At 40.5% G+C, this 27,368-nt stretch overlaps 1 protein-coding gene across 1 annotated transcript in view; it reads right to left on the reverse strand.

Annotated features, from left to right (window-relative positions):
* The window catches only part of Myo3b (myosin IIIB), a 453,146-nt gene that overhangs the window by 190,364 nt on the left and 235,414 nt on the right, over positions 1-27,368 (reverse strand). Inside the window, exons 24-26 of the mRNA XM_010606961.3 lie at positions 18,256-18,335; positions 11,738-11,815; positions 9,566-9,771 (exon numbers count right to left, since the gene is read on the reverse strand). Of these exons, the coding sequence (XP_010605263.1) occupies positions 9,566-9,771; positions 11,738-11,815; positions 18,256-18,335 (364 nt within the window). The remainder of the gene's footprint in view (positions 1-9,565; positions 9,772-11,737; positions 11,816-18,255; positions 18,336-27,368) is intronic.

Genomic DNA, 27,368 nt, shown 5'->3' on the forward strand with positions numbered 1-27,368 from the left:
GTGTGTGTGTGTGTGTGTGTGTGTGTGTGTGTGTGTGGCAGGGAGAACTGTGGAAGAAAAGTGAGACTAGGTAATTGGGTTATAGAAATTATAGAAAGTCTTGCCTCTGAGGAATAGCACAAGTTAGTATTTATGAGAGTGACAGGATCATCCTCATATTTTTATAAATGTAACTCTCATGGAAATACAAAGAATCAAGTGAGATGGGCAAAACTAGCAAGTCAGGAAGGCACATTCGAAGGCCAGACCAAAGTTCCAGTGAGAGTATTCTGAAAAGTATGGCAGGAAGTAGTCAAAGAATGTTTAGGATGTTCTCTGTCACATTCCTTTGTAGTTCTTCCTAGAAGGCAACACTGTGCCTTCTCTTTGTGTCCTCAGCATCTCAGTCCACATCTGCCACTGACAAGTCCTCATTATACATTATATCTTGATAACAGGAAGAGGGTGTCAATGGCCCAGAACCAAGAAGGCCTGTGGGTTGGTGGTTTGATCTTGTCATGATACCAATGTATTTGCTTCTTGAATTCACCCACAAGGACCTCTCTGGGGTGAGCCTGAAGGAATATGAAGTCAAGAATCAAAATTCAATATAAAAGGCTTAAGATAAAGATCAAGTCTTAAATGTCCTGAATGCCTAGAGTCATTCCAGACCTTCCACTGGTAAGAATATCTGGATCTCAAAGAATTGCTCTCAAATCCAAGAAAGCCAACTGGTCAACTCTAGGGGTGTCCTCAGTAAGGAGTCTTCTGGGTTTTCTCCTTCAGAGTACGAAGATATAAAAGCAGCGAGGATAAAACACAAAGGTGAGAGGGTAGAAATCACGTGGAATTTCTAAATTCACAATTTTAGTTCCTGCTATGCGCCACAACTCCACTAGTGATGTGGATATATACATACAAGCAGAGGTGTATGAGTGGCCTTTTAAAAGACATTGCTCAGGAGCGCACTTCAGTTCTTTCACAAATGTTCAGCCACAACTGCATTCATAATCCTTGGCATTCACTCAGCTTCCCCTTAGCAGCTAGAGAGAGCAGTACTACTTGGAAGGTGGTTATAAAATCATATAACTGATTTTTTAAAAAGCACACCAAAACTGATGTCCTACTAAACAAGGGTTCTTTTCAAAGATCATTCCTTCTGCAACTCCTTAGAGGTTACATCTCTAAGATTGCTTGTATTGCCACAAAATTTCAGAGAATTATTTTTAGAGTCAATACGTGAGCTTTCATTTAAAAATTATCTTCAAAGTTGTAAATATTTGTCAAGTGTGGGTTAATTTTTAGAAGTAGTCAAGATTAGTTTGTAATTAAATCTAACAGACCATATGGTCAACTCAAGTACTCCTATAGACCAAAGAAAATAACTGTGTTCTTAAGTCTAAAGGAAGCTCCAAATGGAAAATAAAAAGTATTTTGAGAAACAACAGGATTGTTGGAACATGTATGTGGCTTCTGTAGTTGCTAAGAAGACCACCCCAGACACAATGAATGTGAATGTGAAAACCTAATGTTCATTCCATGAAGTCAATGTTTAGACTCTCATTTTCCCACGTGCTTGAATGTTCCTTCTGATATCACCAAAGAATCCTATACCTTTAGCAACTCTTCCTTAATTTCACTTTATTCACAAAGAGTAGACTTAGAAAAAATAAAATTTAAACTATTAAACCACTGAATGAGTAGAAGAAAAATCTATGGTGTTATCCACATTAGACAGTCTCAGGGTGACAGTTACAAAACCACACATAAAAGAAAAGTGATCTTTCTCAGTTGGAAATTACCTATATCATAGATATAAAACTATGATGTCCAGGGTGAGGGAAGTAAAAGTAAGTCTTAAAACAGTTTGTGCTGAGCATGGTGACACATGCCTGTAATCCCAGCATTCAGGAGGCTGAGAAAGGAGGATCGTCTTAAGTTTGAAGCCAGCCTGGACCACATAAGGATGCTCTCTCAAAAAAATTTTTGTATGTGCATTACAAGAAAGATGATACACATTGAATGATTCACTTTTTCTATTTTTAATTTTTTTGTTTCTTAATTGTACTTATTCATATTTTAAACAGGTAATACTGTCAAAGGATGAGTGGGTAATTATGGTAGATTGTGTATATATACTTGCTTTTTCTGCCTTCTAAAACCCCAACTAAATGAGAGCAAAGAGATTTTTTTTAAAGGCATAAATCCTTCATGAAGATGAAAAGAAAAGGAGATAAGTGAGAGAAGATAAGGACAAGAAGATTTCGGGACTAAGAAAGCAGATGGGAAATGATAACAAACTTAGCAGATCTGAAAAAGCAAAATCCTAAGTCATAGTAAGCAAGATGAGAAGCAACCTGATTACACCAGAGAAGCCCCTTCTTTGCTGCCTCTGCAAAGATTCAGAAATTTATAGACCCACACACCTCTGGAAGTGGTGAAGGAAGATCCAAACCAGGAAAATTCCTTAAAAGTTAATGGAGAAGGGCTGGGGATTTAGCTCACAGGTTCCACTACCTGCTTCCCAAGTGTAAGGTTCCAAGTTTGATGCCCGGTACCAAAAAAAAAAAAGTTAATGAAGGAGCAGCCATATTCCCAAATTTTTTTTTCCCAGGTCTAAAGGGAGATTTTCTAGGATAGAAAATTTTTGTTTTAGTCTGAAACACTAGCCAGAGCAATCAGGCAAAAGAAGGAAATAAAAGGGATATGTATAGGAAAATACGAAGTCAAAATATCATTATTTGCCAATGACATGATTCTTTATTTATAAGACCCAAAGGACACCTAGAATTGACAGCCAAATTCGGCAGTGTAGCAGGACACAAAAAAAACATACAAAAATCAAAGGCTTTCCTATAATAATGAACTCACTGAAAAAGTGACTAGAAAAACAATAGCATTCGTAATAACATCAAAAAAATTAGCCTAACCAAGGAAGTGAAGCATCTCCACAATAAAAAATTACATTAGATTAAAAAAGAAAATTGGGGAGAATATCAGAAAATGGGAAAATATCCTGTTTCTGGACAGGCAGAACCAACATAATCAAAATGGCTATATTCCTAAAACTGATAACATAGATTTACTGCAGTCCTAATCAAAATACCACAGAGCTTCAGTACACAACCTGAAATTTATATGGCATCAAAAGAGACTCAGAATAGCAAAAGCAATCTGGGTAATAAAATCAAAGCAGGTGGCATCACAATCCCTGGGCCTGAAGTTATACTGTAAAGCTACAGTGATTAAAACAGCATGACAATGGCACAAAAACAGACACATAAATCAACAGAAGAGAACAGAAGAAGCAGAAACAACCCCAGGCACACACAGCTATTTGGTCTTTGACAAAGGAGCCAAAAATATATGATAGAGGAAAGATAGCCTCTTTAGTAAATGGTGCTGAGAAACTAGATATCTACATGTAGAAGATTGAGTCTAGATACCTACATCTCGCCATGTAAAGATCTAAATGTTAAAAGAGAACCAATCTGCTGGAAGATAAAATAGGTACAATTCTTGAAGATGTAGGCATAAGCAAGGACTTGAATAGAACTCCAATGGCATAAGAAATAATACCGAGAATCAACAAATGGGATCATAGCAAATGAAAAAGCTTCTGTACAGCAAGGGAAACAACCAACAGAGGGAAGAGAAAACCTATGTTATGAAAAAAAAATTGCACCATCTATTCCCCACACACAGGACTAGCATCAAGAACATATGAAGATCGCTTCTCGGCCTTTTGGCTAAGATCAAGTGAAGAACATATGAAGAACTAAAAAAAAATTAGATATCCCCAAAATAAAAGGCCTAATTAAAAAAGAAAGGACAACTGAAATAAATAGATACTTTTCAGAAAAAGTAAAAACAGTCAATAAGCACATGGGAAAAAGCTCACTATGACTGGCCATCAGAGAAATGCAAGTTAAAACTACACTGAGATCCATCCTACCCCAGAAATAATGACTACCCTCAAAAATCCAATAATAACAGATGCTGGTGAGGATGTCGGTGGGTGGCTGAACTCCACAACATTGTTGGTGGGAAGGCAAACTAGCACATCACTAGGGAAATTAATATGGAGGTTTCTCAAAAAACTAAAAGTAGAAATTTCATTCGACCAAGCTATTCCCTTCCTAGATATCTTTCAAAGAGTTAAAAAAAATCATCACATTACAGGGATGCATGCATACCCATGTTCACAGCAGCACAATTTATAATAGCTAGATCTTGGAAATAGTACATATACCCACCAACAGATGAATGGAGAAAGAAAATGTGGCATTTATACACAATGGAGCACTATGCTGCTATAAAGACAAACTTGAGACACTCAAAGGTAAATGATGAAACTCGAGAACATATCATTAAGTGAAATAAGTCAAACGCACAAGCTCAAATAGCGTGTGGTTTCGCTTATAGGAGAAAAAAAATATATAACAAAATAGAAGAAGAGAGATAAATGGGAAGCAGGGAGAAGTTCAAATACTTTCCCAAATTACATATTCTATTGTTTTAAAATGTTTCAATATATATGTTAATGTTTCATTTATACAAAGAGTTTATCTTAGTTCTTTGAAAACAAAGTTTGTGTTATTATCCCTCACCTGCTTCTGTTTTGTAAGAATCTGTTTGGTTACGTCTTGTACTGAGTCACTACTTAGAAGATAATGATGCACAGTGCAATAACTATTGTTATTCTATCATTTGGGTATGAAATTTTGTTTTATCTTTTCATAAAATAAAAATTTTAAAATATGACACTAAGAAAAGAAGATTTTTGTTTATAATTAGACAAGGATGAGTGTTACTAAAGCAAGCACAGAGAGAGTAAGGGACATTTGCATATTCTAAATGTTGAGACTCTTCATTCTCTTTTTCCTCTGGATTTGAGTACCTGCTAATGCACTTGGAAGACTGGCTGGTTAGAATCTTCCTAAAATCAAACATCAGTCTGTTTAGGGAGATATTCAGGAATCTTTTCATTGGAGTACTTGGCAACAGGGTACCATGTTCAAACTACACCCAGGACGAAGGACACTGGAGTGCTACAGAGTCATAATTCTGCCCAGGGGGGGATCGGATTCAACTTGGATCCCATTTGGGATATACTGTATTACATACTTTAAAAAAGAACAGGGATTTCCCTTTTATTGCCTCAAAGAGGCAGAAAGCAGAGTCTGAATTCAAAGCTCAGAAGCAGCTGGCCAGCAACTTAATGTAAATATTTCATAAGAAAAGGAAAGAAAAAGAAAACCTCTGTGAAGAGAATGATAAATAACAGCAAGAATTTTGCAGTATGTTTTGTTTTGTTTTTGAGACAGGGTCCTGCTATGCAGTTCAGGCTGACTTTGAACTCACTATGTAGCAGGGGCTGGCTTTGATCTCACAGTGATCCTTCTGCCTCCACCTTCTGAGTGCAGGTATTACAGGTGTGCACAATCATGACCAGCCCTATTTTTTGTTTTTTTGAGATAGGGTCTCACTGTGTAGTTCAGGCTAGCCTCGAATTCACTGTGTATCCCAGATTGGCCTCAAACTCTCAGTGATTCTCCTGTCTCCATCTTCCCAGTGCTGGGATTAAAGTGTGTACCAACATGACTGGTTTAACAGAATCCTTTAAACCTCAGCTCAAGTGAAGTTGACCCTATCCCTGGCACGTGACCCAAGGCCCTGCCAATCATGCCCTGGAGACAATGATTGGCTCAAGGGTGGCATGTGATCCACACTGGGACAGACAGTTCCCTGTGCGAGAACCCTCAGAAACTCTCTTGTGGCAGATGTTGAGGGGCCTACAGAATGAAATGCTTCCTAACTGGAGCTCTGCGGGGCTATCTCTACCCTGCCCTGCCTCAATAAGAAAGTGGAAAGGGGGAAAACCAAGTTGATAAAGGGGAAAAGTTGGTGGCTGAGTAAAACTGTTTAATGCCCTGGATCCAAACATATTTCTGGACTTCTCAGTTTCATAAATGCATACATCATTCTCTTTTAATTTGTGCTTCAAGTAGTTTGGACTGAGTTTCAGTTGCTCATTATTGAGAGATGCCTGACTAATACAGCAAGCAAGCAGCCAGCCACACTGGCCGGAGAGCGCCTTCAGGAAACATAGCCATGGTGTGCTGGCAACTCCAAGTGCTTCCTGTTCTCTGCAGTGTGAGCTGAGAGTTGGTAGAGGAGAGAGAAGGGCTGGAACAGCAGCCAGAGAAGGGTCTCCCTCACCTTACCGAGCTTGTCTCTTTTTAGAGTCCCAGAAAAAACTCTGTAGAGAAGGAAGGCAAGTCTATGTAAAATCACGCTTTCCACACTATCTCTAATAATAACATTTTTCAAACTGAGTTAGAGAGCTTTTTTCAAAAAAATCTATTCGAGATTTTTTACAACACTGTGCATAGTGTCACAGAATTTGTAATCCCAGCATGCGGGAGGATGAGGCTGAAGGATGGCTATGAGTTCAAGACCAGTCTTGGCTACATAGTGAGTTAAAGGCCATCCTGAACTACATAACAAGACCCTGTCTCACAAAACAAAAACAGCAAGAAAAAGATTTTTTACCTTTTATTAACAAAGAGCTACTATGACTAGAAATTGTATGCTCTCTCAATCTAGGTTGTATGTTGCAATGCAAGTGAAACTTAACCTCAACAAAGCCAGCTCCTTTTATGTGCCATGTGCGTCAAAAGAGCAAGGAGCAGAGTCAGTCAGAAGATGGTGAAAAAAACATAGAGATAAAGAAGGAGAAAGAGTTTGATTCAACTCAATAAATATTTAATAAACACTGAACTTAACAGTAGGCATCACATTGGATGGTACAGGCCATGCAAGGCGAGGTATGTGAAAGGTCAGAGAATTTACCAATAGTCAGAGAACAGAGCAAAGGTAAGAGTTTATTGAAGCATTGTAAGAGAAGAGTGGGCAAGTCCAAGAGACAACCACACCATTGGGGAGAAAGCAGAGCCCTTTATATTTGATTTTAATGTGTGGGGTGGTAGTGGTGGAAATTTCATTTCAGAAACACTTTCTTCAGGCCCTGGTGGTTTTATCATCTGCCTATCTCATTTCTAAGGATCTAAAGCTAAAGGCCTTCTGGGGTCTTATCAAAATTGCAATCCGTAAGCAAGTGCTCCTAAGATCTGTAAGGTGATAAACAATCCAGAAAAGATGTTCTTTATATAATCACATTTGCTTCCTAGTTACTTTTTCCATATCCTCAAACCCTTAAAAAAAAAAAAAATCCAGTCTCTCATCCTGTGTGATTCTTCTCTTGGAAACTCTCACCCATTGTCCCCTTGCAGCATACTCTGTCTAAATAAACTTGTCTCTTTTCTGCATTCCTTGTCTATTGATAAAAATCCTTTTTACCACCAGTCTCTGGCCCTCTGTATGCCATCTTGCACAGCATACAGAGGGCCAGCACAGTGTCTTACTAAATTACACGATTTACTATGACAGTAAACCATTTGCCTTATCCCTATCCTTGAGGTACTTGCTGGGGTACAGCCCAACTCACACAGGCGGCGTGTGGGCTCCAGTGTAGACATTCTGAGGGGCCTTACTTCAGGGCCCATTGCCCAGGAAGACAGTGGTTTTCTGGGGTGCCCCTCAACAGTCTGCCTTCCAGAAGGTTTTGGCTACCTGCCCACTGTAGCCAAGTGGCCTCTTTTGTACCCACTTTAGGGCAGACAAAGATTTCCAACTCACCTGGCCCCACTGGTGAAAGGGTGTCTGGGCCATTCCCTTGTTCAGAGGCCCATGACTAGAGGATAAGAAAGGGTACTTTCAAGAAATCTTGCCAGAAAATTCAAGGCTGATAGAGCAAGGAAGCATGTTAGGTTTGGCCAAAAGTTTGCAGACTTGGGGATTGGAGAATTTCTTCCCCATTCTGGACAGAGATAACATAATCCCCAAAAGACTACCTTTCAGGTTTTAGTCCTGAATGCCAGAAAGGAGGAAAAGGTAAAGAGCAACATTAAACAAGTTTCACTAAACCTTTTATTTACCTCTACTTGATAAACCTTGGATAGCTCTGTGGCTCCTTTCCTGTCCTTTGATAGTTTTGTCTGCATATTTCCTGCTAAGAGTTTACAAAACAGCACTCTTGAGCAGGAAGATAAGAAGTACCTATGTGTTGAATAACATCAAGGGTGAAACTGCTAGCTCATCCATTTTGTTGTTAAATTGCTGAAAAGGATCAAAATACCAATTAACTTGCCGGCTCCAAAATCTTTGATATCCCCAGATTTACTGACATTTTGAAACACTTGCTCACACTTGCCTAACAGTTTTCTGATTAGGAACAAAGAAGTGTCAATCTGTTTAGCATTTGACCTGTTTTCTTAAATATTTTTATGTATTCAACACTGTGTGGCTAAAAATACTTGACTAGTTACATTCATGAGCTAAACTAATCTTTTTTTTCCTCTTGCCCCATCTCCAAATTTAAGAGAGAAAAAAGCTTAAAGACCTTTTTAAAAAGTCATTTCATTCTTATTTTTATTTTAAAAACTCTTGTTGCAAAAAAACAAAACAAAAAACTCTCCCCTCTTTTTTTCCCAAGGAATTTAGCAGAGTTTAGAAGACTTGGTAAAGCAAACTACCATACTTAGGATCCATTCTTCCCTGAGAAAATACTGGAAAAATGACCATGAGCATTCAATTCAGAATGAGAGTTAAAAAAAAAAATTAGTAAGTATGGCTGGTGAAAGACAGATTTTTATAATAGACTGTAATATTCCTCTTTGGGCATCTGTGGCCATAGTGCCTCCTTCTCGGAGATGGTTTGTTATTGTTGTTATTATTCACTATTTTTTCACAGAAAATGCTGTGAAAATCCTAACCCTACTTTCATTGCACACCGAAGGCACCCTTACCGTGGTTGTGCAGGAAAGAGGGACATTTCATTCTCAGGTAAAGATAGTTTCTAGTTTAGAAAGCTTTGTGCATTTTGTGCATATTAGTAAATGACTGAATGTAGTGAACTGAGGTGATTAAAATGTAGATCCTAAAACTAGACTGTTGGAGTTCAAAACTTGGCTTTACCATTTGTACCACAGAAAAGTCCGTTTCTTTGTATGCTCCACTTTCCTCACTTCTAAAGCGGGGATAATAGTAGAACCCATTTTCTAAGATTGTCTTATGGATCAAATGAGACCATACATTTGAGGATAGTGCCCCAACGTGTCCTAAAATCAGGGGGCAGTGCTCATTACATGATGCCAGAGCCTAGGAGAGGAGTGGATGCTTGGTGCATTCACTCTTCCAGAAGCTTGACTCAGGGATGAAGGAAATGTTTCTACAAGAACCATGAAACTGAGTCTGCAGAAACTGAGAACTAAGAATTTTATGAATATGTATGGACATTTTCCTTTTTAATGAGACCAGAAGGAAGCTTGCTTAACCTATCTCCTGAATCACTGCTGAATCACTGCTGTTCTGTTGGAACACAATAAAGATACCACAACACTGAAGCAAGTAAATGGCAGCTGGTAAGTAGCCAAGTACAAGGGAAGGGCGTAGGAAGAGCAACCCCCGGGACATAAGAGACAGCTAAGTGTACAAACTGTGTTTTCAAGGGTGCTGGTCTGACCTTTTCACAAACTCTTCAAAGAGGATGCGGTGGGAATAGCCCTGCCGGCGGATGTTGATGGTCTCCTGGATGCCCGTGGAGCGGAGTTGGACCAGGACCCTCTCGCGGCAGAACTGCAGGGCCTCTCGGTCATCATTGGGTTTAATGCAACGCACAAAGTGAGGCTGTCCAACCACCATTTTGGAGAGCAGGTCCATCAGAGAATACTGCCAGGGAGAAAAACTTGCCTATAATGAGGTTACCAGCAACTGTTCCTGCCAGGCCTCCGGAGCAGTGTGAAATGAGTGAATGACTCTCATTTTTGAGGCCAAACATGAAATCAGCAACAGGGGATGGCAGTCTAAGCCCTCTTCAGAAAAAGCATTTCTGAAACATCTAAGGCCACGCAGTATCTCCACGGGGCAGAAACAGATAAGATCGTGTTCTAGGTTACCCTGGAATATTCTCTGGTATCCAAAATGATGCTCTACAAGGTCACTTAAAATACCCAGCCTTGGGGGAAGGGTTAGTAATTTCTTTAGCCTAAGACTCACCAGAAAGTCTACGCAAATCCTACTGATACTACTTATACAAGGTAGAGGAATGTAAAAGAAAATCGGAGGAGAAGATTATGATCAAGATCAACCAGCATATTCCTGGCAGAGAAGAGAGGAGGAAAGGCTGTAGGAACCCAGAGGGGCTTTGCATCAGTGACTGCAGACGTCACTCACGGCGCCCACTCTCAGGGCTCCTGTTCCAGGCAGGCCTTCAGGGTGACTGTAAACCCCACAGAAAAGGAGTTCCACTTTCTCACGATCACTGCTCTTCATGATCAAAACTCTTACCTAGCTTACCAAGATGACTTATTCTTCAGGCCTAGCATTTGCTGCCAGTATTTTAAGGATATCAAATTAATTATCATGAGTATATTTGTGAAAAACTTTAAGCCAGGGGCTTCTCTGCAGATAGGGGTGGTCACGGACCTTGAAATTGACTTCACAGAGTCATAGAGGCTCTGAATTCCCTGAGGACAGAGCGATTAGGTGGGTCGAACCACCACAGTGATAAAGCAGAAACTGAAAGTCATGCCCAGAAGAGTGCCATCGGAAGGATCGCTGCAGGGATGGAGTACGAGAACCGAAGATCTGGTGTCTCTGCGACTCACACCATGAGCCCAATTCTAGTCCGCCTCTGAAACAACTGACAAGGCTGGACTTTATGGCTTTAGATCTTTCCTACACCTTCCATCTACAGTGCTGGTTCCTAGTGCCTGCCCTTAAGCCCATCGGGTTCCTCCAGCTCATTAGCCAGTTTCCCATCCTCCTGACCACCTACCCCTGCATAGCCTCTTCCTCTGCCAACACCACTTTACCTGCTTACTTGGCTTCCTCTGAGGTCTGCTACCATGCTAGCATGATACCATCTGTACCGTGAAGCTACCTGGCCCTTAACTTCCTGCTACATAGTCTCTAAAAGGCTAATTTTTTTTTGGCTGGGGGTAACTGGGGATCAAATTCGGGTTCTTGTGCACTGGAACCACTGGACTAAATCCCCAGCCCAGGCTAATGTTTTATAGTAATGTAAAGATCAAAAAATCTGTGCAGACTGGTAAAAGAGTGCGTATCTCTGATCTTTGCTAAGTAATAGGCACTGAGAATAGCCACTGGATGATGTTTTTATCCAAAGGAGATACTTTACTAGATGAAATATCAGAAATTAGGATGGCAGAAATGATCGATAATAGGGCTCAGGCAAATGGGTTTTGCACCATGTTGATTCAATCTAGGAAAATAAAAATCAGTATCTAAATTTGATGCACCACTTTCCAGAATTGAATTAATTATGACTGTAAGAGATAACATATTTTTAATTGGTCTTTTTTGGTCTAGACAAATAAGGTCATTTCTTAGATACTATTATTTGCTGGAAAAGTGGCTGACTCCTGTGGCTTTAAAGCAAAGAAGCAGCTCAAAGGCCGAGAGAATAAGCACATTCACTACCAAGAGCTGTGCACCTGGTGGTCTCTCTCTGCTGTTGCCACCACTTGTCCCTCCCCCAACACTACCCTCTTTCTTAATAGCTCTTGTGCTTTCCCTTTGTTCCAATGACTCCTTCATCCCTGGACCTCTCATGGCCAGGCTTGGTGAGTCCCCTCTGCAAACAGATGGACGAGAGACTGAGGAGACTCCATACCCGGAAGTAAGAAGCCATGGTTTGCCTCTTCATGTTGGTGGTTTCTTCCGGGTGCCGAATGACCTCCAGGGTGTCCACCTGGAAGCACAGCAACAGGGAGACAGTTTGAAGGTACAGGCACTTCACTCATTCTCCTGGTTTTCCAAAATCTGAAAGCCTCTTTGGGCAAATACCCGAGAGGCAAGAGTATATGTACACTGTAGGGAGAATTTTTAAAGATATATAGAAGATAAGGGAAAAAAAAAGAAGTGCACTGTTCAAAAAAACTGGACAGAGGTCAGTGAGACTTATAAAGAGGTGGACCCCAAGCCCACGTTGTAACACAGGGAATTCGGCCAGCACTAGTTACTGCCCATTCCCTTAGACCCTGATCCTCTATATGCCCCTGCTGACCACGGTTCCCACCTTCTTGCTGCAGGTATGTGTTCACACGGCACCAAATCCCTCAGGAACACATCCCCGTCATCTCTCCAGTACCTCAGCTGACTAGAAGGAATTTGGGACAGAAACAAGGAACAGTGCTTTGTTATTCATTATAGCTCAAGAACAAAAGCCCTGCTTTGGTTGGCCAAGTGCATGAGCATTTCAGCGTTAGCCTCACACAACAAGGGGGTGACACAGGAACAGTGGAACAGGAAGAGGGTGCTGTCAGCACACGGCTTCTGCTAGGTGGACTGCTCTCCAGAAATCCACTCGCCACTGGGCAAAGTTCTAGTCAACCAAACTGAAAAGTGGGTTATAAGGGGGGACGGGCTGGGTGGGGGGTGAGGGTCACCTGGACAGGTCAAACTTAGGGCACTGTTGAAAGGGAAGAAGGTACTTCAAGTGGGATGGATAAAGAAAACAGGATTCTTTAAGAAGGGGGAAAAGCACAGGGCTAAATTCTCTAAAACTAGAAAAACAATCTAAATAGCAGGAACCCAAGTGAAGACACCCCAGGACTACACTCTGGATGCTGGCCGTTCATTCACAGGCAGCTGAACAGTGACACACCTGATGGACTATTTTCACTTTTACGGTATGTGTTTTGTTTTGTTTTGTTTGTGGTGGTGGGGACTGAAACGAGGGCCTTCAAAGTGGGCTACATCCTCAGCCCTTTTTTATTTTTGAGACAGGCTTTCACTAAGTTGTCCAGGCTAGGCTTGAATTTGTAATCCTCCTGCCTCATCCTGCCTGAGTGCTGGGATTACAGGCCTGAACCATCATGGGCTAATGTCAATATTTTTAGTGAGAAAGGAGGAAAGGAAAACTTTTAGGATGAAGACTGCTGTAGTATAGGGAAAAAAAAAAGAAAAAAGAAACACAAACTGCCTGGCCCCACCTGCACACATGGTGTCATCAGATGGGTCTACACTGCAGGTTTCTTTCCCTCTCCCCACTAATTAGAGGACAGCACTCAGGCTGGGGGGTTTGAAGGAGCTAAGATGACTTAAGGAAAGATCTTGGCTAGCACTGGCCTCCAGTTGAACATTAAATCCTGAGGGTTTTGTTTTTTTTTTTTAATTCTAAGTTTTATCAACTTTCTCCCCACCCATAACCACAGACACATACAACTTTTGAGGATTTCCCCTCCTCTTCCCTGTATTCAGAGATCCTCCCCAAAGAAGCATCTCTTCTTGTTTTGAGCCTTGCTTCTCATCACTGCCCTCCTTTTTTACTCAAATTAGCTGATGAGAGCCAGCCCCCAAGGCTGTAGTCCACTGTGAAAGGGTAGGTGAATACACATCCATATTTCTCTGGAGGTTGTGATGGATTGACTGTTACATACCCTCAGAAAGTAAAGATCTAGGCATTTGAGAATTTAACACTTCTGTGACTAGAAAAATCAATCCTCGATGGCTGAGAAACTTAGTGTCTTTCTTGAGCTGGAGGTCTCATTATGTTGCCCTGCATGGCCTCAAACTCCTGGGCTCAAGGGATCCTCTTGCCTCAGCCTTCCGAGCAGCTGGGACTATAAGCCCAAGCCACACCACCTCAATCAGCAGCTGAGATACAATTTTAAAAAAATAATATGTACTGTTTTCAAAATCAATACAGGTCGCCTGCAGCAAAATGGAAAAATACAGAATGAAGTACCAAATGTACACTGCAAAGGTTCTAAGGCTGGCATGGACAGGAGGGAGCCCCCAGCAAGCGGGAGTTCCTGCCCAGCCACTCAGTCTGTGTTTCTACATGACTTTCAGCCCAGTTTTGCATTCACATACAGAAAGGTAGTGAAAATCTGTTCTTTATTACATATAACCTGGAAATGCTGATGTTCGCCTGCAGGTCACCACTGTACATTTAGCACCATACTTTTTAGAAGATCTGCTGTCAGAATATTTTCTAATTTGAGAATTGAAAAAGGTTGCGCTGGGGATTTAGCTCAGAGGTTCTGCTGCTAGCCTCGTAAGCATCCAGAGTTCAATTCCCAGGGCCAAAAAAAAAAAAAAAGTCATTGGTTTGTCAAAGTTTTCTTATATATGTGCATGGTCACAAAATAGATCTAACAGAGGGTACCCATTTCAAAATGATCAGTAAAAGGGACATTATGGATTAAACCACTTCTAACTCAGTATACTTTCCTACTATAAAATTAAATTTATAAAACACTGTAAATCATTCATAATTGAACAAGCTTGATTTATCTTAGTCTTAGTCATTTTCTCCTTGCTGGATTCAATACCAACAAAATGGCTCACATTTTTTAGAGGTTTCAGTCCATAAGCACCTGGTCCCAATGTAACATAAGGGAAGGGCCTGCTATGTAAAAAAGCTGTTCATGCCATGGCAGCCAGGAAGCAGAAATGGGAGACTGGGGAGTGAAAGACGCCCCTCCAGGTCACAGCCCAGAGGCCACCTCTTTCCATCAGACCCTGTCTCCTCATAGCAAGTCAGCTCTCCCACCCCATAATCCAGTCACCTCCCCAAAGCCCTGGCTATGAGGCTCTCAGGGGACGTTCAGTTATTAACCGTAACACTGCCCATCTGACAAATGTCCTGCCTGGTTCCTTGTGAGTGGTGCTGGTTAACTTTCCAAGTCCCATGAGCAAGCCTAATACACTGTGCTATAGCCCACAGCAGCTGAGCAAGCTTTCATATACAGACTACACACATGGAATCTTAGAGGGTTGTCAAAACCTGAGGAATAAAGCATTTATTGTGCGTATCCTACACGAAATCACTGTGCTATACTAAAAGCTTTATTTACACTAAGCTTTCGAAATGGACACTCTGAGGTAAGTAATATTTTTTATTCCCATACATAAGAAAGTTAAGGCTCGGAGATTTTTAGCTAAGTTTCCCAGTCTTGCAGCCAGTATATGACAGTGCAAAGATCTGAGCCCAGCTCTATCTGATCCTAAACCTTTCTTCTTAAACACTGTATCTTGCCACTCTGTGTACTATCATATAAAATCGAAACCTAAAAGCATGATATTATTTCAAAAGTTTGCTGTACCTGTCAACTGAATTTACTGGAGAATAAAGACAAAGATTCCAAAGAAGTCCCATTAGCTATTCAGATATCAATGAATGAAAAACTCAAACAATTTCTCCTGCTTTCAGTAAGTGCTCACTGCTTGCATCCTGAACCCTCAGAATTGCTTGTACTTGTTATCTTCTTGACAAGGCCTTTTTTTTTTTTTTTTTTTTTTTTTTTTTTTGGTACCGGGGATCAAACATAGGATCCTGTGCTTGCAAGGCAGGTGGCTGAACCACTGAACTAAATCCCCAGCCCTAGACAAGGCCTTTGTCAGGAATTTTTACTACTATCAAGTGAGACATCTGTCCCTGAAGAAGAAAAGCCCTTAGGGCACCACCCCTCCCAAAAGCCCCAGACCTGCTGACTGGGAAGGCAAGCCTGGCACTGCCACCAGCTCAGCTAGGTTTCTGCTTTCTCTGGCCTGCTTTACAGAAGGCAGGTGAAAGGAAGGTGAGAATTGTCAGCTTGCCTTTGCTGCTTTCTTAAAAGCCAGAATACCATATTTTGGGGTGGCATGCCCCGAACGCCATCATTCTGGCACACTGACACTGTGCTGTTTCAGCTTTCCTACTAGAAACAAGCGTTTATTTCTGAGGTCTATTTAAGGACTTTTTTTTTTCATTTAAGTGTTTTTTCTTGGTGGTTTTACAAATGTAATGCTGAAGTGCTATCTGGTATCCTAAGCACAAGAAGGTTGTGACCTGCCTCATGGAGAAAATACCTGTTAGATAAGCATTATTCAGGAAGAAGATATACAGTTGTTGGCTGTGAGATCAATGACACAAATACTGCATTTGAAAAAACAATTTTTTTTTTTTTTTTTTGCAGTACTGGGGACTCAACCCAAGGCCTTTGCACTGAGCTGCATTCCCCTAACTGTTTCTTTTAGGAGTGATGGTTTTAGTATTTGTAGCAGCTTTACAGACTGTCTGAAACATTTCCTGTCAGTAGGACAAAATACCCAACAACTACAACTTAAAAGGAGGAGAGGTTTTGGCTCATGGTTTCAGAAAGTTCAGTCCATGGTGGCAGGCTCAGAGGCAGAAACAGCATTGCAAGAGGGCATGGTAAAGAAAAGTTGCTCAATTCATATCAGTCAGAAATCGGGAAAGAAGGGAAAAGCAAAGGACAAGAATGCATCTTTCCAGGTCAGCCCCCAGAGAACCATCTCCATCAACCAGGCCCCACTTCCTAACAGCACATTTAGCTATGAAGTCACCAGTGTGTTAAACCACTGACACGTATAGCACCTCTATGATATAACACCTTGCCAACACCTCACCTGTGAACCCCTTAACTAAAATCTAACCGCTTTTTGTTTTTGTTTTTGGTACCGGGGATTGAACTCGGGTCTTTGGGCTTACAAGGCAGGCGGCAGAACCACTGAGCTAAATCCCCAGCCTAAGCGCTTTTTGGATCCTAAGAATTCCAGGATGTTGCTTCAAATTCCTCAATCCTGAGTTCCTAAACACTGCCTGACTGTGAGCTGGGTAAAGGGAACCCTTTTTTGGGTTTAGATTTTAGATCTAAGCCATAACATAAACCATAACTTTCACAAATAATAAAAATCAACTGCATTTGATATAAACAAATTTACACATAAGATCAAGTGTCTCTCAGAAGCAGGGAAACATATAAATCTCTTCTAGGGGCCCTAATAACCCACATAAAATAGTCCTAATGCTGTACCTTGCCACCATGTAGCAAGATTGAAAAGTAGGAAAAAATGGATCACAATAGCAATGTGGATATACAATTATTGTTAATATTTTTGAGTTCCTATTCTATACAAATAATCCTTTTATTATCAATAGAAATAAGTATACCGATATACATCTGTATACATTTTGGAATAATATCCAATAGTTTTATATGTGGCTGAGTTGATTGTTTTTCATTAAAGAAGTATTCTGTATAAACAAACAAAACCAAGAAAATTGAGGGATATGATCTGTTTATTATTCCATCACCTTCAAGATAAATTGTTTTTTATGTTAATACATAGCTTTCTCTTATCTTGGGGGATATATTCCAAGATCCCAAGGGGATGCCTAAAACAGATCCTACTATACCCTATAGATGCTATGCTTTTCCTAATACAGACATATCTATGATAAATTTTAACTGTAAACTATATATAGTAAGAGAAGAGCAATCATAATTAATGATAAAATACAACAACTATAGCAATATACTGTTATAATGGTATCATTTTCTTTATAAGGGAAGCACTTAATAGCCTTTCTTTGGCCATATTCAAATTTCTAGCATTGTAACTCTTATGTTCTGGCGCCATTATTGAGTAAATTAAGGGTTATCTGAACACAAGCACTTCAATAACCTGATAGCTGATTTGATAATTGAGATAGCTACTAAATGACTAATGGGTAAGTACTATATATATCATATAGACTGAACCAAGGACAGGCTATGTCCTGGGCAAGACAAAGTGGAAAGGTGTGAGATTTCGCCATGCTAGTTTTAATTTTAAACCTATGAATTATTTATTTCTGGAATTTTCCACTTACTATTTTTGGGCCACACTTCCTGAAGGTTACTAAAGCATGGAAATAAAAATTTCAGGCAAGGAGGATTTCTGTACATACAGTGAAGATCAACCAGGCAGTTTTTAAGATTTTACACTGGGAATCTATGAACCCTTCTAACATTCCTCTTACATTACAAAGTATCTCAGTTTTTCAGAGGGCAAAGCCAAGCAATAGGAAATAGTTTGGTTTCTCTATTCTCTGCTAAGTCCTTTTGGTCTGTGTTCTTCTCTGTAGGCTGGCGTTGGTGTAGGAAAAGTACATTATCTCTCCCTATATAGACTTTATTTTAAAGCATCATTACTGTGTATTTTAAGTGATCATTCTGAGAATCAAGATCCTAAGAATTTCATGATGTTGTTTCAAATTCCTCAACCCTGAGTTCCTAAACACTGCCTGGCTGAGGGCTGAATAAAAGGAACTAAAGCAGTCCACTAGCATTATCCCCAAGGCAGAAGCAACCCCCAATCCCAATCTGCTCATATTATTTTTGGTACAAATCTACTCACCTTGGCTCTCCCAGCACTGAAATGTGGAGGCAAAGATCTGGAGGCTGTTGATATCCTGGCTTTTGCCTGGGCCAAATTGCCTGAGCAAAAATAGACAAAAAGCTTAAATTAAAGGAAAAGTTAAGGAATAAGGTTATGAGTATTTTTTCCTTTGTGTTTTTGGTTTCTTTCCAAATTTTCTGAATAATCTACCTGAATCTGAAACAATTTTTGAATATTTTTAGTCTCAATAATATAAATTTTAGTGATTATTTTTATTAAAATATTTTATTAAAATATTTGCACCAAGACCTGTCATGTAAAGGTGTAAGATCCCAATGAATGTAACTGTGCTGTATACCTAAAATGTACCAGTAAACTCAATGAGGAAAAAAAATATTTACACAACATTGTGTGTGTGTGTATGTATATATATATGTGTATATATATATATATATGTATATATATCACAAGAAAAAAAGAAATGACAAAAAGTATCAAAGTCACACAACAAATTGGGAATAGAGGGAAATTACTTCCATACGATAGAGGCTATACATGAAAAGCAGACAGCTAATATCCATACTTGATATGAAAAGCCGAAAGCTTTTCCTCTAATTTCAGGAATAAGACAAAGGATGATCATATTTAACACTTCACAGTACAAACACAGTACCGAAAGTCCTAGCTAGAGCAATTAGGCAAGAAAAAGAAATACAAGTCATCCAAATCAAAAAGGAAGATGCAAAATTATCTCTGTTCACAGATGATATACACTAAAGATTCCATACAAGGCTGGGGATTTAGCTCAGTCATTCACTGCCAGTTTCGCAAGCACGAGGTCCAGAGTTGAATCCCTAGTACCCCAAAAAAGATTCCATATAAAAATTGTTCAAACTAATAAACTCAGCAAGAATACAGTATGAAAAGTTGATACACAAAATTCAGTTACATTACTATGAATTAACAATGAACTACGCATAAAAGAAATTAAGAAAATAATTCAATTTATAATAACATCAAAAAGAATACAATACTTAGGAGTAAATGGTACCACGGAGGTGAAAAATCTGTACAACACACACAACAAAACAAAAAATCCACTGTGAGACCTTGTTCAAAGCCAGGCACAGTGGCACATGTCTGTTACCTCAGCACTCTGAGAGGCTGCAGGGCAGGAGGACTGCAAGTTTAAGCACAGCCTAAGTAACTCAAGGAGATTCTGTCTCAAAAACAAAAAATAAAAAGGGGTGGGGATATAGCTCAGTGTGAAGATTCTAGGTTTAATCCTCAGTACTGCCAAAAAAAAGTTAATATACTCAAAGCAACTTATAAATTCAATACAATCACTACCAAAATCCCAATAGCATTTTTTTGCAGAAATAGGAAAAAAATTCCTAAAATTCATGTGATACCACAAAGTTGGCCCAGCCTAAAAATCTTAAGAAAGAAAAACATAAATAGAATTTTTGTATTTTTTGACTTCCTCAAAATGTCTTACAAAGCTACCGTACTCATGAGAGTATGGTACTGGCATAAAGACAGACATATAGACAAATTAAATAGAGTACCAAAAAAGTAAACCCATCTATATGATTAAATGATAATTGACAAGGGTGCCAAGACTATGGCATGAAAAAAAGATTTTTGTTTCAGCAAACCATGTCAGGGGAACTGTATTTTATAATTTTATAAAAGAATTCAACTAAACCCTTATTTTACACTATAGTCAAAAAGAGATTCAAAATGAATTAAAGTCTTTAACATAATATCTGCAACTATAAAACTCCTAGAACAAAATGTAGACGAGAGACTGTGTAACATTGGTTGTCAATGAGTTTTGGGATATGACACCAAAAGCAAGGCGACAAAAGCAAAAGGCACTAACTGAGATGACATGGGACTAAAAGCTTGTGTGCGGCACAAGAAGCCGCCACCAACAATGAAGAGACAATGTACATATGGGTGGAAACACTGGCAAACCACACATGATGGAGGGTGCTATTTAGGAGAGAGAAGGAATGCCTAAATTCAATAACAAAAAACCAGCTGACTCAATTAAAAAATGGGCAAGGGCTTCCCAGAGAAGGCACGCGAACGACTAACAGATGTGTGAAAAGGTACTCAGTATCACTAATCGTTAGGGAAATAAAAATGAAAACCACAAACCATCCCTGTTAGAATGGCCATCATAAAGACAAAAAAAAAAAAAAGTGTTAAAGAAAAAGTCGAAGAATTGAAACTTCCTTCTGTTAGTAGGATACAAAATGGTGTCGCTCTGAAAATCATAGAATGGCAGTTTTTCAAAAGGTTAAAAATTGATATACTGTATCATCCAGCAATCCCATTCTAAGTATCTATCTAAAAGAATTTTTTTTTCTTTCATTGAGTTTACTGGTACATTTTAGGTATACAGTACAGTTACATTCATCACTGGGATCTTGTACCTTTACATGACGGGTCTTGGTTCTCATTTTTCCCCTTGTCCCTGTCCTCCCTTCAGCCCCTCCTCCCCTCTCCATTTACAAACACTTCTCACACACCTTTAGCACTTTTCTTCCTATTTCACATGGTCAATTATATCATTAGGATCTTATGTACTGTTACAGTTTTTCACACCAGAGAAACTATTCGGTATTTACACGTGTGACTTTTGTATTTCACTTAGGAGTATATCCTCAATATGGATCCATGACTCTAATTTCTCATTCTTTATGGCTGAGCAATATTCCATTTTATACACCTTTAGCACTTTTCTTCCTATTTCACATGGTCAATTATATCATTAGGATCTTATGTACTGTTACAGTTTTTCACACCAGAGAAACTATTCGGTATTTACACGTGTGACTTTTGTATTTCACTTAGGAGTATATCCTCAATATGGATCCATGACTCTAATTTCTCATTCTTTATGGCTGAGCAATATTCCATTTTATAGAAAAACCACATCTTCTTTATCCAGTTTCCAACTGATGGGCAAATGGGCTGTTTCCAAGTTTTAGCTATTGCAAACTGTGCTGCTATAAACATAGGCTAAAAGAATTTTTTTAAAAAACATGATTTTGAAGAGATATTTGCTTACCCATAGTCACTGTACTACATATAACAACATATGTGTGAGTATATAAAATAAAATTACCTTCAGGCCATTTATATGAGCTCTATATTGAAGTAAACATGTATGTATACATGTATATGTGTGTAGAAATATATCTAATATATAATTACCTCAAGCTATTTGTATAAAATATATAAGAAACAAATGAATTCTGCATTTAGAGTTTGGTCTCATCCCCCAAGAACTTTGCTTATGCAAATGCTCCCAAACTGCTCTCCTCCAAATTCATACCTGAAACACTTCTGGCCCCACGTATTTTGGATGATGATTACTATGTGTATATTATCATTATTTGCTGTGAACCATTATTATTATTATTTGCTGTGGACACTTCACATAGGTCTCAAAGCAGAGAATAGAAGGCCAGCGAATACCAGGCCATCTCACCAATTCTCCTTGGGAGTGCTAACTAGTCCCCAAAAAGGGTGACAAAACACGACACAGGAGATATTGGCCACTCACACCCTGCCTCTTTTTACCTTTGTAGGCTCAGTGAGGCCTCTCACACTCTCCCCTTCCCTCCTACCACACACCCATCACCAAACCAAGTGCAGGAAGAGATTTGTTTGCACTTTTACCTGGTGTCATTTGACTCTCTAACAAAATAAAAACTTGTCAGTAGAAGGAAACCCTGCAATTTGTGCATAAGCACAATGCTCAAGATTTCAAAGTTTAAGCAAGTCTAGCATAAAGATGTTTAAATGTTTTCTCTGGTGATACCTTCAGAGGCTAAACTGTGATTAATAGCCCAGAAAGAGCCCTTTGAAGCAGGATTGGTGACATCAAAGTCGTAATCCAGGGGTGGCAGGAGCTTTGTAATGAGTGGGAAGCATTTTAACACATTTCAAAGGATTTACAGCATGAATAAACAATAGGCTTCAGCAGATGCACCACACACACCTTTCAGAAACAGAGCCTACCAGAAGTTTCCATTTTAATTTAAATGTAAATACAGTGATCACACGCCTTTCAAATGGAATGGACCCTGGCCCCTAGACAGTCTCTTCAGGGGAGCTTCGCTCGGGGGTCCAGAGACCCCTCCTGTTCTTGGGGAACCGTGACTACTGAAGTCTGTCCCGAGCAGACCTGGAAGTCAGAGGCACCTCCTGGAATTTGCATCCTCGGTGGGCCCTGGGTTGAGACTCTGAAGTGGAGCTTGCAAGGATCCCACGTGATTTCCCTGCTTCCAATTTAAAGAGAAAGAAACACGTGGTCTGGAGACAGAGACGAAGCATCTAAAAGATAGAAATTTCCTGCCTGTGTGTGAAGATTTTCATCCCTTGGAAAATACTCAGAAGCCAAGATTTCATTTTTAGTCGCCTCCCCAGAATTGTCCAAAATGACAGGTTGCTGCATTAAATTATCAAGCAGACTTCGGTCTCCCTCTGCTGCCCTCCCTAGGTTTACGGGATTTGCTACAGACCAACTGGAGACCAGATGGACATTAGTTTGGGAAATTTTTCTGTTTTAATTTTCCCTCCAAACATAAGACATAGTCTAATCAATTAATAAATTACTTCAAAGGAATGGTGGCAATGTAAAAAATCTGTTTATGTCAAAAATTTCAGCAGCTGTAAAAAAAAAAAAATCAAAGGCAGTTCATACTATAAGATTGTTACCTGAGCAGACCAGAGAATTATACTCGGCTTGGGTACTGATCTAGTCAGCACACTCACTGTCTACACTGCATGATTTGGTGCTGTCCCTGCTTCCATTGGCGTCACTTTCTGTTTGAAGGAGTCTGGAAAATCATTGACAGATGGTCCACCTTATCTTAGTAAAGAACTGTGCATTGTCTTATCAATGGGTTGTCCTGGAAATGCCTAAAAACAGACTTATGCTAGTATGATTGATGATTGTGGTGACTGAAATGTTCTAATTTCAGATTATACCACTGTGGCTAATAAAATGCAACAAGTTAAATTCAGTGGCTGTATACAAATGTACTATGTGTTAGATTTCCCTTGCCTTAAGACGGCCCTAACTAGTGATGACACAAACCTGGCTTAGTGATGTCACAAACTCCCCAAACCCTAGCCACTCCATCACTCAATCCCACCCCAGCTCCTATAAGAAGCGCTCCCTTGTCTCGGCCATACTGCTTTCGCTCCTTTGTTCGGAGACCACCCGGCAGACCCTCCCCATAATAAAGGCTTGTTATGATCCTGGTCTGTGGTTTCCGTATGTTAAAAAAAAATTCTAGTTTATTTCTACATAATCATCTACATCTATTAATGAGGATGTGAGGACAACTTGAGGAACAAAATTAACCACAAAATACAGCTCAACTACAGTAGGCCAATTAGAAGAGAATGCACTTCTCCCCTGACATTTATCTGTGGCCTTAAGGGTTAGTATCAATAAATGGGCAGAGCAGGGTAGAAAAGTCCCCAGCCCGCTTAACCATGGCCTAATCTCTGTTGACAAGAATGGGATTTATATAGAGAGCAGGAGTTGTAGTTTTGTGGCAGGAAGTAATCAACAATCAATAAAAGCAGGGGGGCTGTAGCTCCAGGATACAGCCCTTGCCTAGAATGCACAAGAACACTGAGTTCAAGAAAAAAAAAAAGAAGGGAGGAAACAATCATTCTTCCTATCTGTTCTATTGAAGGAAGAAAGGCACAGATAACAAATTTACTTTCTTTTCTCAGTACACACTTTGCCTTTATTGTAGTGGGGAATTCAAACCTCAAAAGAAATCCCTTCCCCATTTCTGTATTGACCTTTAATTGGCACTTGTCTGGCATTTCAAGGAATTTCTGCATAATTAACACCTCTACACTGTGTTTGGAGGAAGGCATACCAATGTTTTAGTGACTTTATTATTGTTGTGATTATTTAGACGCAAACCTCAGCTTTAAAGATTTGTGGCCCAAAGACCTCAAATTGTAGAGCTAGGGAAAAAAATAGTAACTCCTCCTTCCTTTCTCCTCCCTCCTTAAGCTTTAAAATTTGTAAACAGGATGTCAGCCCAGCAAATAACTGTACCTAATCCCAGAGGGTTACAAAGAGATAACTAGGTGCCCTTTCCTAACATAGTCAGTAGTGAAGTTGCTCTGTTTTCTGCATTTTATTGCCACATTGGCAGAAACTGCCAGCTTCCTTTGGCTTAATAACAAGAATTTCCTCTTAGAGCCAGATGAAGAAGGCTCATTCCTATTCTTGGGGGTGGGGTGCTTGGAAAAACATGGCTGCCACATGACAGGATGTATTTCACGAAGGTACTACAGCCTGTTGACATCTACTCAGGAAGTCCTGACTCATCCAGACCAGAAAGAAAAAATAGACGGGAGAGAGGGAGGAAGGAAGGAAGGGAGGGAGGAAGGGAGGAAGGAAGGAAGGGAGGGAGGGAGGGAAGAAAGAAAAAACAGGGAAGGGAGGAAGGAAAGGAAAAAGAAAGGAAAGAAGGAAAGGAAAAGAAAGAGGAAGGTGAGGAGAAAGAGAAAGGAAGGCAGGTCACACTCTCACGCCATTGAGGTATAAAGGTTTATTCCAACCTCAAATCAACAGCCCATGAAGCACAGCAGCTTCACAGGACTGTTCCTGGACAAAATCACAATCTAGGCAAAGACATACTCAAGTTCCCCACACTCCATTCACCTTCTTATAATCCACTTCTGGAGGAACAACATGGCTTTGATGCTCCATCTCCTTCCTATCCTGACAACCAATGCCTCCCACTTTTGGGGGCCGTCCTTAAACGTTTCCAGGCCCTATACACCTTCATATCACATTAAATCGCCTTTGTCTTTGTCCCATATATTTAGGTCACTAATCTTCATTGACAATCCAGGTAAAAGGCGAGAAGTTTACGTGGTCTAGAATTGTTTCTATAAATCAAATTTTATGGAATGATTGTACTGATGGGAATGCTGGATACTTGCAGACCATCTGGTGCCCAGGTAAGAGGGACAGTTTTGAAACAGGCAACCTTTCATGAAATGATGCCTCAGTTATTCATACTTCGAGATAACATATTAAAGACCTCACATGGGTCTTACAAAGATGCATGCAACACAATTCTTTGTCTCACGGAGAGATAGTCCAGAGAAGCTACTGAGGGAAGAAGAGAAAGAGATTTAACCACAGTTAGCTGAGTTGGGAGTGGAACGTGATCTAGTAAACCTCACAATAAAGAGCACAAAGGTAAGTGGAAAATGAGAACAAACTGAAGAGTAGGCAATTAAGGAATGAGCTGGACTTTTCAGCTGAGCAGGACAGGGAAGAGATTCTATCTGGAAGACATAGGCAAGGAAGATGCAGAATGCTCAGCTGGGAGTTCCAGACAGTTCCAGAGAGCTTGGCAGGCACACGCCCCAGAAGCTTCTTATTCTCAGATTAGGCATTTTATTAGTGACATGAAAACATGCATTATTTTATCCTTGCAAGCATAAAGTACCCCCATCGATGAAAATATTAATTCTGTGGCCAGTTTAGGGGAGAAGAAACTGTGGGAAAAGACTGCAAGGGCATCCTACGTCACTTGTGGGATTATGACAAAAGCTTTTTTGCTCTGCCCTTCAGGTAGAATGTGCATCCACTGTGCGGCGAGAGGTAGGTGGCTGGATCCAAGATGCCAGGGAACTTGGGCCATTTAGTTTGCCAACAGTGTCGATGGAGCCATGTCTGGAGTCAGATCTCATTACCCGGAAGTTACAGATAGAGAAGTGATGATTCTTAGCCTGAGACTAGAATCCTAAATAAAATTCCCAGGCAGGAGAGAATAAACGTATTACTGCAGATTAAAAAAAAAAAATCTCTCTAAATTAGGCATGGGGACACACACCAATATTCTTAGGATTCTGGAAGGCTCAGGCAAGAACATTACAAATTCAAGGCTAATTTAGGCAACTTAGTGAGATTCTGTCACAAAATAAATTCAAAACTTAAAAAAAGCAGAAAGAAAAGAAGAGGGGTCAGAGGGTTGGTCAGTGGCGTACAGGCCCTGGGTTGTCTACCCCAGTGAATAAATAAATAATTTAAAAGTCCCTCCCTCTCTCCACCTCCACCTAAGTGAGCCTGCTGCGTTCTTCACAACAAGGCTCGGGATGGGAGGTGTGGGTGACAGAGGCGGGGTGTCATGGAGGACTGGCTCCAGGTTACAGAGAGGCTCGAGGCCACTGGACTGCAGAGCTCAGGCCAAGACCCAATCTCCAGCTCCTCAGCAGGCTGCTGCTGCTGACACAGCCCCAAGGCTCAGACTGGTCCGGAGGCAACAACAGTGCCTCTAGGACTCAAGGACAACGATACCCCACAGTCACAGCCCCGCAGCCTTCCCTGCCCTCCTCCATTAGTTTCTTCCTTCTCTTTCAGGGGTTGTGGCGGTTCCCTCTCTCCTTCACAGAGTCCCTCACAGGCAGGATCCAAGCCAAGTTCAGGTCACAGGCTTGACAGCCAAACTGTGCCCACGGGAGGAGGCCAAGGAAAGGCTGCTCCGCAGGACCAAGGCCAGCAGGCTGAGGTGGGCGGAGATGGGGCCGCAGAGCACCTCCCCTGGTTGCTCCCCACCAGTCGTCTTTCTGCAGGGCATCTGGAGATGCTTTCTGTGTGCCAAGGCAAGTTCCTGGACTGAACCTGGGGAAAGGAACTGCAGGAGGGGGAGGCAGTCACCCCAGTCTCATCACCCAGTCCCCCTGCTGCTATGCTGGTCTCTCCAGAGCTGTGTGGTCAGTAGAAAGGAGCGGAGTCTTACGGCTTTGTGTGTGGTTTTAGACCACACATGAACCCTACTTAAATATCTCAGTTGGCCTGAGGTAGGACCATTCTAGAATCAAGAACATGCATTTCACTTGTATACTTATTATCAGGTATAATGAAGCATGCTCATTAAAAATAATCGATATGTTCTTGTGCACAGTGTAAGGACGGACTGCGTTTTATCTTTTCCAGAACGGTGGTACACATCACCACTTTTTAAATTAGATCTTTTTTTTTTTTTTTTTTCTGTCCTGGGGCCTGGACCCAGGGGCTCCTGCATGCAAGGCAAGTGCTCTGCCCCTTAGCTATATACCCA

This window comes from Fukomys damarensis, unplaced genomic scaffold, assembly GCF_012274545.1.
Source record: "Fukomys damarensis isolate Sample0158 unplaced genomic scaffold, DMR_v1.0_HiC HiC_scaffold_26, whole genome shotgun sequence".
Classification (NCBI taxonomy): Eukaryota; Metazoa; Chordata; class Mammalia; order Rodentia; family Bathyergidae; genus Fukomys; species Fukomys damarensis.